Consider the following 14648-nt stretch of genomic DNA (forward strand, 5'->3'; position numbering starts at 1 on the left):
CCCAATACAGATGTCTTCACAGAAATGGCTACACCTGAGCTAGTCACCCCAGGTTCCTTTTAAAGGCACTGAGTAGAGGTGAGCAGGTCTGAGAGCCCCTTAAGATCTAGGATATGTCAGCTGCTGCGAGCCCTGAAAGTTCCTGCTTTTTTCTATAGAATATAATAAACAGATGTAAAGCTAGGTAAGATAAATCTTTTAAAAATGTCTGTCTTGAGGTATTTTGTGGAGATAAGAAGGTGTAAAATGGCATTTTTTTAATCAGAATGTAAATTGAAGCTGTAGCATTTGTCCTCAGTCAGGAAGTTGACTGGCAGCACTGTTGGTCTGTGATAGCATTGAGTATGGTCTTTGCAAATATCCTATTTCTAGATTAATGAAGATGCTCTGAAGGAGAATATATCTTTCTGGATTAATGAAAAATATTATTTCCAAATTGTCTGCAGTGCCTGTGCTGGCCTACTGCCCCAAGTAAATAAACTTTTACATAATAAATAGCATTTGGAATCAAGAATAACTATTTTATGTTATCCCAACTTCATTTTCCTTCATTATTCATGAAAATGTAGCAATTCTATTGCCTGTCCCCACCCTCCTCCATTTAAAAATATGCTGATCCACTCTTATTGCCACAGAAAGCAGAAAACCCTTTCAGGAAGCTTTCAGCAGCAGCAATCCTAAATGACCAAAGGCAAGGATAAGAGGTCAGCAGTGCTCTAGAGAGAAATCCTTGTGATGGTTGCGTATGCATTTCACTGAAGGCAAGAGGAAACTTTGTCTAGGCAAAGACCTCAAGGTCTTTACTCTGTTATTTATGTTCTGGTTAAAAAAAAAAAAACAACAAACCTTGGATTACTAAAGGTTGTCTAAAGTGGGGCGGGGGGGGTGGGTGGTGGTGTTTGCTTTTTTAGGAATAAAAAGGGTAACAAAGTGGTTGCTGTTATAGCATAAACTTTTTTTTTTTTTCTCCTGAAGGCATTTAAAGACTTACTGAAATAGACATGCAAACTAGATTTTATCACAATACATCTTCATACACTCTGGACTGAGTTTCTATCCTGTAATGTTAAGACAGACCACACTATGCTTCCTCCCCTCCATTTCTGCAACCTCTTACACAGATAGTCTCAAGCATAAACATGCAAGAGACTGTGCAGCAGCACGTGCCAGAAAGATAATTTTCCCCACAATTTGTGACAAATAATGAATTGCCATGGAGTGGTTTAGTTTTCTATCATGCTGCTGCTACTACATATTGATTTTCTGTGGTTTTATAGGAAAATCAGAGACTGAAGTAGGTCCTTGCAAAATAACACCATATATAGGATCAGGCTGATACTATTGTGCTTCAAGTAACAAATCTACAAGCTGCAGAAAACCACAAATCCGCCTGATCTATCTTTAGAACAAAAGTCACATCCTTTCATTGTTTTCATTGAACTTATGCAATGAAAAATGACATTTAAATTTGGGTACTTTGAAATTCTGGAGTTTATTTTATACTTTTCTGCTAAGCTCTGTGGCTTATATGGTACTCAGGAGAATACCACATTGAACCCTCTAACATGCTTTTTAATTAAACACATACATACTATTCCTTTTGTTTCTTTTATATTACTAATTGTACCTAACCTTAATCTAATTGTCATAAATCTTGTCTCATTGAGCTAGCTTTGTCAAACAGGTTTTTCTCATTTTTAAATTTCAGTACAGGGGATCGTACCTTAAAAAACGTATTTCAGAGTCAAGATTTGTTCTGAATGACCCACCAGTGCTGCAGCCTCAGGGTCTGCTCTGATTGTCCTGGCTGGGAAGAATGGGCACTAAGAAGGTCCATTACTTAGATGTATAAAGAGAGAAGGCATAAACTTGAAAGCAAAAATTGTGAAAAATGGATGCTGATGATAATATAAAAATATATCCATAAAGTTGAGTGGGTTTTAATTATTCACGGGAAATGCACTTAGTATGATCGTTAAATAGAAAGGAAGTCCCACTAGATCTTATAAGACAGATTTGCCTCTGAAAAGCGAGCAAGAGCTCTTTCCTAGAAAACTACAGTGGCAGGGCTGGTAGCAATGTCTTGTTTACTGGCTGATATGATCTCTGGTCCCCTGAGACCTCATTCATATTTCTCAGGCCTTAATGGGAAAATTGGCTTACAAGAGACAATCACTTCACATAGCAAAGAACTAGCAAAAACCTGCCTTGGAGATGTGGGTATTTCAAAAATGTTAACAGAGCTTCTAAAATGTCTGGGTTTGTTTCAGTGTTGTAAAGACTATCCTTAAATCAAACCTTGCGTTTTTTGATTCATGTGTGTTTTCGTATTGAAATAATGCTTCAAACAGAAACCCAGTTAGAAGTCCTATAATCCTTTGTTATTTTAGTCAGTGAAGGGTGATGGAGGGACAACCAGTTCAGAAGAGGTAAATGACCCAAGCCCCAGTCACCAAGTAAGTGCCTGGATTTTTTCATCTTTTGGTGATGGGTTGTTGTCACCTACATCCATACAACTCTAGCTTTTACATCTAAAAATGTAAAAATCACTGCAAAAAAAGTGCTATATGCTCACTAAACTTCATATATTTACATATTTCTCTACTTATCTATTTATTTACTTATTCAAACTATTAAATAAGTTTTTAAAGAGTCACTATCTGATTTAAAAAATGCTTTTTTCCAGGTGTGTTCCTTTTCTTACAATAATTAGTGGGTTTAGGTTGAATTTTATTCCTATCTCTTTTGCTATTATTTTACTTTCTGCATGTACCTTGGCTTAGGTAGTGAAACTAAATACACACAGCTAGAATAATTTTTACTTTGTTGATTTACTTGTCTGCTGAGGAAAGGATCATTTAGGTGGAAACTTTATAGAAGGGAAATGAAAGTGAGAATGAAAACCGTTCACTGCAATTTAACAAAAGCCATGAAAATATTTTGTTCTTATTCTCTTTTTATTTCTTTCATTCTATGTTCATAAAAGCTAAACCAAAACTTTGGATGTTGCATTATATTCTTTATGGCTTTACAAATGCTTCCAAGACTTCACATTTTCATTGGAAATACAAATACTGTTACCTTTTCTGAGAGTCAAACCTCATCTGTTGTGAGTCAAGATATCCAGAATAATTACATACAGTAATGAGAGATAAAACACAGGTTCTGTGTATAGACACAGGGTTTCCTTTAACCTGAGAGCAAAACTGAAGTTGTGTTGAAAACTGACCTAAAAGAATTTCTGCTTTTATTTCCTTTTTTAATTAATAGTAAAATTATTTTCTCATTCTTCTTATTTTCATGATGCCTTATGATATTAAGGTTAATCTTTATGAATTATTTAAAAAGCATCCCAAATATTATTCTAAAAGCATCCCAAATATAGAAGGTCTTGTCTTGTGGCATTTATTCCTTATTTCATACAACAGACTTGTGAAATGATCTGGGTAAAGTGACTAAAAGTTACAGTCCTGGTTCTACTTTTTATTTTAATTAGCAGCCAGTTTCCTTCCATTTTTTTAAATCAATTTATTAGTCTTCCTTCTTCTCTGACTTGCACTGGTGTAAATTGGCAGAGTTTTATTACACAGAAGAGCTCAAGGAAGACTGTATCTGCTGTTGACTTCTTCCTTTTTTAGAATTTCTGTGAAGTGATCTTAAATTATGCTATCGCATCTCTGGAATGCTGTGATTCTTCTTTGCTTTTCATCACTGCCATTCTGTACGCTACAGAAATGCATTAATACACTGATCCAAAATCGGTGGAAATTTAGGGCTCTGCCTTTTGCAGCCTTGGATTAAGGTTTCCTATAACATGATGGGGAAAAATACTTTCCTGTTCATATTTTTTTTTTTTTTTTTTTTAGTGGCACTGTTAATGTTGAAAGAGTAAAAGCAATCTGTCAGGTGCAGATCACCCTTTAGAATAAGAAACATTAACATGTTTCATTATTCATAGGCTTCACTTTGTATTTCCTGAGCTGCTCCCATCAATATAAAATATGCCAATTTCCTGCCTTTCAAGGTTAATATGAAACGCCTCAAAGAGATTATCTGATTGGAATTTTTTCTTATTTTGCCTGGAAAATGTATTATGAATATTTTTTTAAAGTGTTTTGTTTGACTAACATCAAAGGCCGAAACCTGCTCACAGAAATAGTTCTGTTGCATCCAGTTCGGATTTGGCTGCAATACTGTAACTATCAGGCACCTACACAATCACAATCAAACACGTGTGATGAAGAAGACTCAGCTCTAATTTTACACCCACAGAGTAAACCCACAGATTTCACAGAACGTTAATAAGGGTTAGAAGTTGTTCTGGCACCTTTGAACTCAGACACATCCAGTCTCATAGCTGTATTTTGGGTGCTGTGGTTATTTTTGAATTGAACGTTCACATCTGCAGTCGTACCAAAGAGAAACATTTCAAAAGCAAGCTAAGGCAAATAAGGGTAAGAAGATTCTTGAACTAACTGATGGGTTCAGCCGCTGAGAGCTTCCCGTCTGATAGTTAAAATGAGTCAGAAAGAAAGAGACAGAATTAAATCTGGGTTTATGAAGTTCCGTTCATCCTTGTGCTAGGAGAGCTCCGGCATCACTTGGGCACTCAGAAGTGCATCTGAGCAGTTGTCTGTCCTCAGGCGGGGTGCACGAGCCACAGGGAGTGTCTGGTGTCTGAGCAGCCCAGATGACAGTTCTCCTGTGCTCTGATGTTATTGAATTTGCTTTAATAAACTATTGACACACAGATAGTGCCTGCCTGTGGCGTATGTGGCTACTGATCACCTGCATCTCCAGGTTTCGTGTGCTGTCTTCCCGCAGAACTAGAGCCAAAACTAGATTCATGACTGCATTTTTTAAGTCTAAAATCAGACAAATCCAGATGTAAGCAAATATATACCTACATACGTCTGTCCTTTTGAAAAGGAAATAGTTAAATACAAGCACATATTTTGCTGAGGACTTAAGCTAACTGGTCAAGACTGAATGTATTAAATGGTTGCAGGTTCTATAACTTAAATGTGGGGTTTTTTTAAGATTATGTGGGGAAGAAAGGTGAATCAAGTGAAAAAGGTCAGTGGTAGTATTGCTACCCCCTCTCATTCTTGTTTCCCCAAAATTACAGTGGCTTGAAGGGGTTTTTTGAATAGATATGAGAGGTGTATTTGCATTCTGTTTCTCTAGAGTTTCTGCTTTCAGGTTTTTCCCTGAAATGATGTCTAAAAATGTATTTGTTTTTAATGAAAGCTAAGACTGTCACGTAAGTGTATAACCGTAAGCCTTTAGAAGAACACCAAATATTTCAAGAGTAATGGTAAAATCCCCAAAGTTGGAAAATTACACAGTATTAAGCTCTGGGCTGTGCCCTGGGGGAAAATATAAGATTTCCAGCTTTTCAACATGGCAAATTCATGTGCTATTTTAATTATTATGTTAATAAATAAGTCAATATGATTTTTTTCCATAAGAAGAAAAGAAAATCCCATTTGCAAACAAATCTCCTAGCAAAAATATATCTAGTCATTTGCTACTCTGCAAACAGTGAGAGTTTCATTGCCTTATCCTTTGTTTGCCAGGTCTGATTTTTCTCCTGCGAACTTCAAACATATCCCATATTTCTCTGAGTTTCAGAATCTTTTCCTTTACTATAAATAGGTGCTCTGTCATTGTGTTTGTCTTTGGAATATTTGCTATCTCTTCTTTTGCCCTTGTACGTGACATTTTCTATGATGCTGTGACCTTCCATAGCCAAACCCTATGTTGTTAATTTTTTGGTGGAGTGTTGCAGTTTTATAGCAAAGTTGTTTTTATCCGTTGCTTTATGGTGTCTTTTACTTCTTTCTCTCCCAAATCTTTCCCTTGCACCTTTTGGGTGTTTTCACAGCCTGGGATGCAAAAGCTGGGGGAGTCTCGGTTGGCAGTGCATGCTTGTGACTCTGCATCTTCCCATGCATGTTTTCTGCCTCCTAAAACAGCTTCAGCATAGACATATACATAAATAAAGCAAGTCTATGCAGGGATGGTTTGATCTTGCAGTCTTTGCTCATGTAAGTAATTCTATCGGCTCCCTGGGAGTCCTTCCCTAAATCAAGGCTGCAGGAGTTCATCCCAAACTCTGTAAATGAAAACCTGTTGGACAGCAGGATTTCTCCCTGCCAGGTGGCCTTTCATTTTTTAATATATTTATGGATCGCCTTCCAAAATGTTTACATTTCACACTAAAAATAACCATTGTTTGAAACTGCTTTAGACATTAAACTCCACAGAGAGGCCAGTTGCCCCAGCTGAAAGTGAACCTGTGGGCCAAAAGAGCAAAGAGAGTTCAAAAGACAAGAAGTCTACAGTGGAGCTGAGCAAGCAGAAAGGCAGCAAACAGGAAACCAGGGAGCAGCCAGACTCCAGGGAGCAGCAAGCAGCCGAGACCGACTCCATCCAGAACGGAGGAGACGCTTCAAAGGAACCCTCCTTCAAGAAGACAGAGAAGAGGCAGTCACTTGGAGGGTTTTTTAAGGGCCTTGTACGTTATCTTGATCTTATCTTTTTAGTAATTTTTCAGCTTTTTTAAGCACCCGTCCTGCAAGCTGTTAACCGTGTGAGATTTGTGCCAGAAGGAGTGCAACTTCACAAGCAGCTTGCAGGACTAAAGCCAAACAACAGCAAGTTTTTTGGCAAAGGCAAGAAAAGTTGGACCTCAGGGTACTGATTCACAGGCAGGTACGGTTTACTATGGGAGAGCTCTAATTGTTCTCACACCCCTGTTTTAGAGGTTCATGCCTTGGCTACTGGGATGACTCAACTGTTCTGGTAGCAGGTACTGAACCACCTACAAATTACAGTGTGTTTATTAAGGAAAAGTGGAGGTGGTGCCGGTTTACCAGAGTAATCTGCCTGGCACGATGGTGGTTCAGTTGCTGCTTCAGAGCAGCTGGGACATCCCTGCAAGAAAAAATCAAGGTAGACCACTGGGTGGGTGGGAACCAGCATAGTGGTTACAAGGTAGGGACCTTGTGTTAGCATTCAGTTATAGACTAGTTAAAGCACACAAAAAAATACACATGGTATTTTTTCTTCCCACTTTTTTTGTTAAATCTTACTCTAAATTTGCTATGCCCCCCTCACTGAAACCTGAAATGTAGAAATTAAAGAATTCAGCATACTAAAAATCTGAGTGTCTATAAGGCTTAGTGTTACAGATGCAACTAATTGTTCCTCAGAGCATCAGATGAAATTTTTTTTTTTGCCCCTTGTCCATATTCAGGGGCCAATATAGAAACAGAAGCACAGGTTAGACCTGGGACTGCCTCTCAAGGCTTGGCAAGAGGGCAGATTTCCATTGCCTTTTATAAATAAAGTGGAAGGATGCAGTTTGCTCCTCTTTCCTCACATTGCCACAACAGCAATGAATCCACAGAGCTATGGGGTCATTTTTAGCATCTTTTGGAAATCTTGTGTGTAAACTGAGCTTCATCACAAATTTCAAGTGATGTAAAGAACCCAAACAGATTTGACTGTTACCTGAAATGATTGCTAGTGAATCAGGCTCCCCTGAGAGACATACAACTTTTTTTCCTTCCTCCCTACCTTACTTTTAAGGCTGTCAGGAAAAAGAGCCTGGCAATCTCCAGGTCTGAAAGAAGAAAAATCAAGCAATAGAGATTGAAATGGTAATGCAGATTTGAAAATTAACCCTGTTAGGACACCGGGTTATAAAGTTAGGCTGCCATGAAGACCAGTATGACTCATTCAGAGGCAGATGTTTTTCCACATCATAAGTAGTGTTTAATTTGCACGCGTTTCACAAGATTACTATGTGTCCTACAGAGGGCGATTTGCATTACCAAAATAATTACATATTAGAAGGGGAATTAAGAACAAAAGAAGAATAACTTTCTGCAATATTGATTAGCGACAGTTCAGCCACTTCTGCTTTCTGTTTCACCCAATTGTTCTGGGGTAAAATCCTGGTCCACCATGAATCATCAAACACGTGCATCCTCATGTGCACTTTTCTCTCCTCACCCGCTTTGCATCCAAATTCTGTATGAAATGTCCATTGTGCACAACATCGGTGCATGTGCGTAACATCTGATCCACGCTCACAAGCATGGCATGTAGGTGTTGTATCCTCCTCTGGGTATTGGCAACCTGCCCCCAGCAGTGAAATCAGGAGTTCTGTTGTTTAAACCACTTAGATGATGGTAACAGATCTCTTACATTAAATGGAGAGGAGGAAGACAGCCACATTTTTCTGGCATAGGTTATCTAGAAATGAGGAAAATGTTAACTACCTCTATTATTTCTAGAGATAATTGAGATTTGTTTCTCTGGTCTGGAGATTTGTTGAAATTAAGCACTGACAGCCCTCCTTTGTCAAAATTCTCACTGTAGCCACTGTGTGAGAAAGGGTTTGTCTGTTGATAATTGCACTTTATTTTGTATGGTGTCATTCATCCAAGCTGTATTTAAAAATCTTTCACAGAGTTTAACAATAGATACGGATTTAGAATTATTCCAGAAAGGGAGATATGAGGAAGTACAAGCTAGCAAGGAAACACACTTTCAAGTGCAAGTTCATGAAACACACAGAGAGAGGCAGGAAAGGTGTCTCTGATTCAAAGGGCAAGCAAAAGCTTTTTGATCAAGAGATGAGATTGTGAAGAGGTAAAAAGACCATTTGGGGAAAAAAAATGCAGAATAAATATAGAGGAAGTAGAGATGTTCTGTGAGATATTTTTGCTTGAGTAGTATGCCAGACTGTATAGTCCCTTATGGCTGTATAGTCCCTTATCTTCTGTTGTAATTATAGAGGCCAATAGTATTCCTAGAGCTTCCCTCTCCCATTAACAGAAGATGGCACTTAAAAAAAAAAAAAAAAAAAAAAGTTTTTGGTAACAGTGTAGCTGGTTTGGTCAGTTCATTGTGCTTTTGAACTGGGAGGAGAAAAACCACAACAATGAGGTCTGTGTATGAAAAATATCTCACAGAAAATTACTACCTCTTTTTGAATATCCCCAAGAAGATTGCCCACACCTAAGAAACCTAGTTCTCCAATGCTTCTAAAAAATAATCTTCACATCTCGTAGGTGATCATACTAAGTCCCAGGAAGGTGTAATCATTAATCTAAAAGTATTAGATCACACACAAACCAATGCCAGGATTTTCATTTCAAGATAACAGCTCAAATACCTGGTAACAACTCAGCAGAAATATGAAGCTTTATGCTGATAAAATGGAAGCAGGAGATATTTAACAGGGGATCCAGCAGACCTTACTTGCTCACATAACCTGTGCCCACTGAGCTCCTCCTAAATTCTGGTGAGCTACTTCAATAGCAGCTATTTTAACACCACACTCTCCTGAATCTGTCAATTCCTCTGGGAAAGGGCACAGAGTAAGAGGATGTCATAGTGCAGGAATGCAGCTGATGAGAACACTTCAGTTCAAGCATCTGCTCCCACTTGGGCTAACAAATGCTAAAACTTTCAATACAAATGGAGCCACTTATGCAAGCAAACAGTGTTATGGGCTGGCTGTGTGGCTTTAGCACAAATGATAAGGTCCAGTGGTTGTTCCTATGGTAAAAGAGATTAATTTATAAGCTATATAAAATGCAAAGGTATTTAGTGAGTCTTAGAAAGATTAGATTAGAAAGAAAAAGGAAAAAAAAAAAGATTAATGACATTGTTTTCTGAGCTGTAATAACTCATACTTAAGTTGTCAGAAGCTGGGAGTGCTTAGCATGTGGAAACTATTCTGACCTATTCTGATCAGAGTATCTGGTATACTGACATAAACTCCTCAGCATAAGCTGGAAAAAAATACACTCCAATACCATGACATTCCTGTGTGTGCACTTTCAAGTGCTCTGCCCAAAAGAATATGTTCCAGCTTAGCTGTCACAAATGCAGGCAACTTCCACTGCACTGAAAGGGGTTATGCAGCATAACAGAGAGCAAGGCGTGAGCCGGTGGTACCCATGCTTCTGAATCTGAGACAGAGCTGGAATTTGTCCGTTAAAAGGGCAGGAACAAAGTTCTTTATTTCACAGCGGGCTTGGAAATTCCAGTTTAACAAGAATCATCAGCCAGTCTCCCTCAAAGCTTCCTGCTTTAATCAACAACCACCTTGAAAATGGGTGCAGCAGGGAGACTGTAGTATAAGCAAATAACATATGACACTTCTGCAGATGTCCTGAATGAGTCAAAATGGGGATGATCTCAAATGAACTCCCCCTCCTCTACTCCTCCCTCCACCCATTTATAAGAAGAATGGGAAATAGTATCGTCTTGTTTCCTAGATCAGTCTAAAAATGGCTTAATATCTTCATGCATCAGACAGGAACAGCTACAGTTGACAGACTCCATTACTCTTGTAATGTGGGAAATCTTTTAACTGATGTATAGGTTTTTAGGATTGCTGGATAAATTTGGAATGACTAGCTCATTTGGTATTGTTTGATGGATATTAAAAACCATTACATTTTTTTATGTCTTACATTTGCTGCTACATATAAATGGCCAAAAAATGTTATTCTGTTCTAGAATTCTAGAATTCTGTTCTGTCTTCCAAACTCAACATTGGTGTAAGCAGAAGCAATCCCATTGCAGCCAGCTCCACAAGATTACAGTTAGTGTAGATGGGATTCTTTTAGTCCATTGTGATTTTTGGATGCTCTTTTTTATACATAGATTTTCAAAGGTGAAAAGTTAAAAGAATGTCAGTGAGGTGGAGTCTAATCAGTATAAAAAACCCACTGTTTTAACTTCCCTGAAAGGGATGAGGAAGTTGAGATCTTTCACTCTCCCAGTCTGACACAGAATAGTCCTATGGTGACCTGAAGTGATGAGTCAGGTTTCCAGTGTGAAATGTACTGTGTGAAAGGACAATTCGCATATGATTCTGCACAGTTCCTATTGTAGGGAAAGCACGTAACAGTCATCTTTAGCTTTGTCATGCTGTTTTTTCTGTTTAGCATGTAACGATTTAGGCATCTGGCTATAAACAGGATTGGCATCCTACACAATGTTAACAGTGACCTCTGAAACAGTGTTTGTGGATCCATTTTGCTGTCATGTTCTGAAGTTTCAGTGGCTTCAAGGCCAGTAAAATTAGGTCAAGGCATCTTAAACTAAGTCCAAGTTTTTATCAATTACTGGTCAAAAATTTAGTTGGTATAGCTATGCCTTTTCTTCATCTAAGCTGGATTAGTGTCTTGAACTGGTTCCAAAACCAGAATTGTATTTGTAGTGCAAAAAAAGCTTTATCACTCTAACATTGTCAAATACCTGTCATGCATAAAAGTATTTAATGTTCCTTTAACTTAGAGCAGACCAAGGCTGGCTATAATACACTATTAATCATGCTTGAAGGACTCTTAGCATGGTTTCAGTGAACCGTTTAGGCCAGGGAAATTTTAGAGAAAGTTATGCCAAAACTACAATACTACAAGTACACAGCATCATGTCTCTGGTATGGTAGTCCAGTTTTTAAAGACAATTGTTTTCCATGCTGACTGGGAAAATTGTATTAAAACAACCAATACATTTAGGCAAAGTCGCAAGCAGTAACTTTCTGAGATTGTTATGATACAGATGGTGCTCATGTAGTTATGCATATTAAAGAAAGGGCAAATTAAGAAAAGCAGAGAGGTGAAATGAGTGGAAAATAGCTGTAGCAAAACTCTAACACATAATCCCAGATTTAACTGTTCTGAAATATTTGAAAATTTTTATAAATTTCTATATCTTATTCCACAGGGTTCCAAAAGGATGTCTGATGCGGAAGTGCAAACAGATCCTGTGTCTATCCTACCTGCGGGGAAATCCAAGTAATGAATACTCTTGGCTGCTGAAGGATCAGCAGCTCTCTGTAAGCTCCACTGCAGTAGAGATGACTCATTATTTTCCTTTACATGGCTGTCATCAAATGCCTGAGGCTAAAGCAAACATTGGTGTATCATTTAAGGTATATCATTTACAGGGTTTGTTCATTAGATGTTAGAAAGCAACTCTAAAGATTACCAAGCAGCGTGTAGTATATTTAAAGAAAGGTCATGTGGATGATTTTAAGTCTATAGAGGGCAGAGTATGTAAGGTAAGAAAGTGGCAGTGAATTAAATAAACGGCAGAAAAAAAATGCATGTGACAAAGGAATGCAGTTTGTGCAGCAAGGCATGAGCAACAAATCCTCAGTTTTAGAGAGCTTTAAAGCAGCCAGGAAAAAAAAAAAAAATCTCCTTTGATAAATGTTACACTTAAATGTAAAAACAACCAAGTCACCTTTTGTGGTTTTCAATAGAGCTGAAATTAGCAAAAAGTCTGCAGTATAATAGAATCAGTGGTTATAAAGTTATGCTTCATATTGTTTATTAATGTAAATTAAAATGCTAAAATGCAAAGGCTTTACATGATTGAGACAACTTCTCTCTTGTCTTGGTGAGGTGGGATAACAAATTAAAAACTATTTAAGGTTCTAATAGGAACACAAGGGGGCACCCGCGTCCCCACCATAGTCCTAACTCCAAGGCTGTACCTACAATCCTGTTATTAATGTTTTTCAGATGATAGGAAACTTAGTTGTTTCATGAGATACTTGTTTATATCCATACTTGTAATTAATCCTAATAAAAACCAAAATCAAGGCTGTCCAGGCATCTCCCTGCTTCACAAGACTCCTGTAATAACTAGTTAATAAATTTTACAGAAAATTAAGATTTCTGTTTATTCAGCCCTGGGCTAACCTGGACAGGGAACCGTGGGCCTGATGTTTTAATCCACACTAGCATCTGAATGATACAGAACTGTATATTTTGACCTTCTTATGATTAAATAAACAAATACTTATCCTTTCAAAAAATAATTTGCTGCTTTAATCCTAAAACAAAGTTCTGTTATTTACATCCCTGTTTTCTGATATTTTCTGATGTGATATTAAGGCATAAATCAACACATAAAAACCCTGCTTGCAGAGTGAAGAGCTGTCATTCTTTATTTGAGTAAAGATTATAACTGGAAACCAAGCAAGAATTCTGTAAAATCTGAAGAATGACATTTCTAACTGGTCATAGAAGACAGAGGTAAAAGAGCCTTGTTCCTCCATACAAGCCGTTGTAGGTAGGTGGTATTTTTGCACTGGCCTCTGCAAACCTGTGGACTTACAGTGGACGACCAAAACTTGCTGCTGGTTCTATGCGCAGAGAGCACAGACAAAAGGTCCTTTAGTTATAATAGTACTTTCTGTTCTCCTCCCTAGCACAATGGGCCTTTGATGCCATATAAAGTGATATCAATCAAGACTGCTTACAGATTTCAAACCTGATTTGTAACGACCTACTTCTGCATCTGTGTAGGACCAGTGACTTCTGTGCATCTGCATTTATGGTAGCATGAGAGAAGAATTAGGCTTGTTATATCCGGCTTTGCTCCACAAAAAAGTCTTAGTCTTTGTCTACACTACAAGAGTATACAGCTTTAATTAAATCAGTGCATGTAAAGCTACATACAGTGAGACAACCACCATGGTTACATGCTGGTATGAAAGTACCAGATGTCAGCATAGTGAGTGTTATCAGAAAAGAGGAATAAGCTATCATGCTGTTTGCTGACTTCATACTGCTATAATTGCCTCTGTATTAGAATAGTATTTAAGCAATTTTCAAATAAAAATATGCTCTGGCTAATTAATTATATTATAGATTGTATATATATTATTATATTTAGACATTGTAGATATTAATATTATATTATGGATAGATCAGTCCTTCTGTAGAAGAGAACATCTCTTCCTTAGTGCACACTTTAGGAACAGGTCTGCATTGACTGAATTCTGTATTCCTGAGGTAATTAGGACTGCTGATCATGTGATTTGACTATATCGCTTGGCAATGGGACTAATTTCAGGAATCAGGAAATCCTCTTGGCAGAAAAACAAGAAAAACAGTAAGTTTGGCTGTGGATGCCCCTTATGCCACTGAGCTATTATTGCAGATGAAATAACGGTTAGTGTTGGCACTGCCTCCCACATAGAAACTCCCCATTTTGTCTGATTCCTCTCTGATAACAGGAACAACACAAGCTTTGAAGAAGCGAGTCAGCCTTCTCATAAAGCAGCAACACATGGAGCCCCAAGAGGAAGAAAGGTCTTAGGAGATGCATCCACAGTTAAGTTGAGCTTCCGCATTCCACATGCCATATAAGAAACATAAAAGTACAGCTTTTATGTTCAGGCCCGGTAAAGCTTAACAAGTCATTTGGAAATCACAGTTTGGGAAGAGGCTGCAATCCAAGACAAAGGAAAAGAGCAGCCAAAGCAATACATTGCATTTAGACTCTGTTGTCAACAAATAAGCTCTGGTTTCATGCATAGGATGTTTTGAGGGGAACTGAAGCAGATCAGACTGCTTCAACGATCTTAAGGTGTGTTTCATGCAGGCATTTTGGAAGAATTTTAAGAAGCTAACGCAATCTCGTAAATATAAAAATCCCAGGGAATGGATTAAATTTGCTACTTTTTGTGTAAGAAATGCTTCCCGCCAATGGACAGATGTTTATCCCACCCTCCGTAACAGAGCACATTCCCAGGGGAGGTTCAGAGCTCAGCCGCAAGTGTCCCGCTGTTTCCAGGACGAGCCCTCACTGAGCCAAGC

The 14648-nt window shown here is 38.0% G+C and overlaps 1 protein-coding gene across 1 annotated transcript in view; it reads left to right on the forward strand.

The window, feature by feature from the left end:
- The window catches only part of BCAS1 (brain enriched myelin associated protein 1), a 50487-nt gene extending 36801 nt beyond the window's left edge, over positions 1–13686 (forward strand). The window contains exons 11-12 of the mRNA XM_074843115.1: positions 6254–6520; positions 11761–13686. Of these exons, the coding sequence (XP_074699216.1) occupies positions 6254–6520; positions 11761–11835 (342 nt within the window). The 3' untranslated portion in view covers positions 11836–13686. The remainder of the gene's footprint in view (positions 1–6253; positions 6521–11760) is intronic.
- Positions 13687–14648: the final 962 nt, after the last annotated feature.

Source organism: Strix aluco, chromosome 17 (genome assembly GCF_031877795.1).
Source record: "Strix aluco isolate bStrAlu1 chromosome 17, bStrAlu1.hap1, whole genome shotgun sequence".
Lineage (NCBI taxonomy): Eukaryota > Metazoa > Chordata > Aves > Strigiformes > Strigidae > Strix > Strix aluco.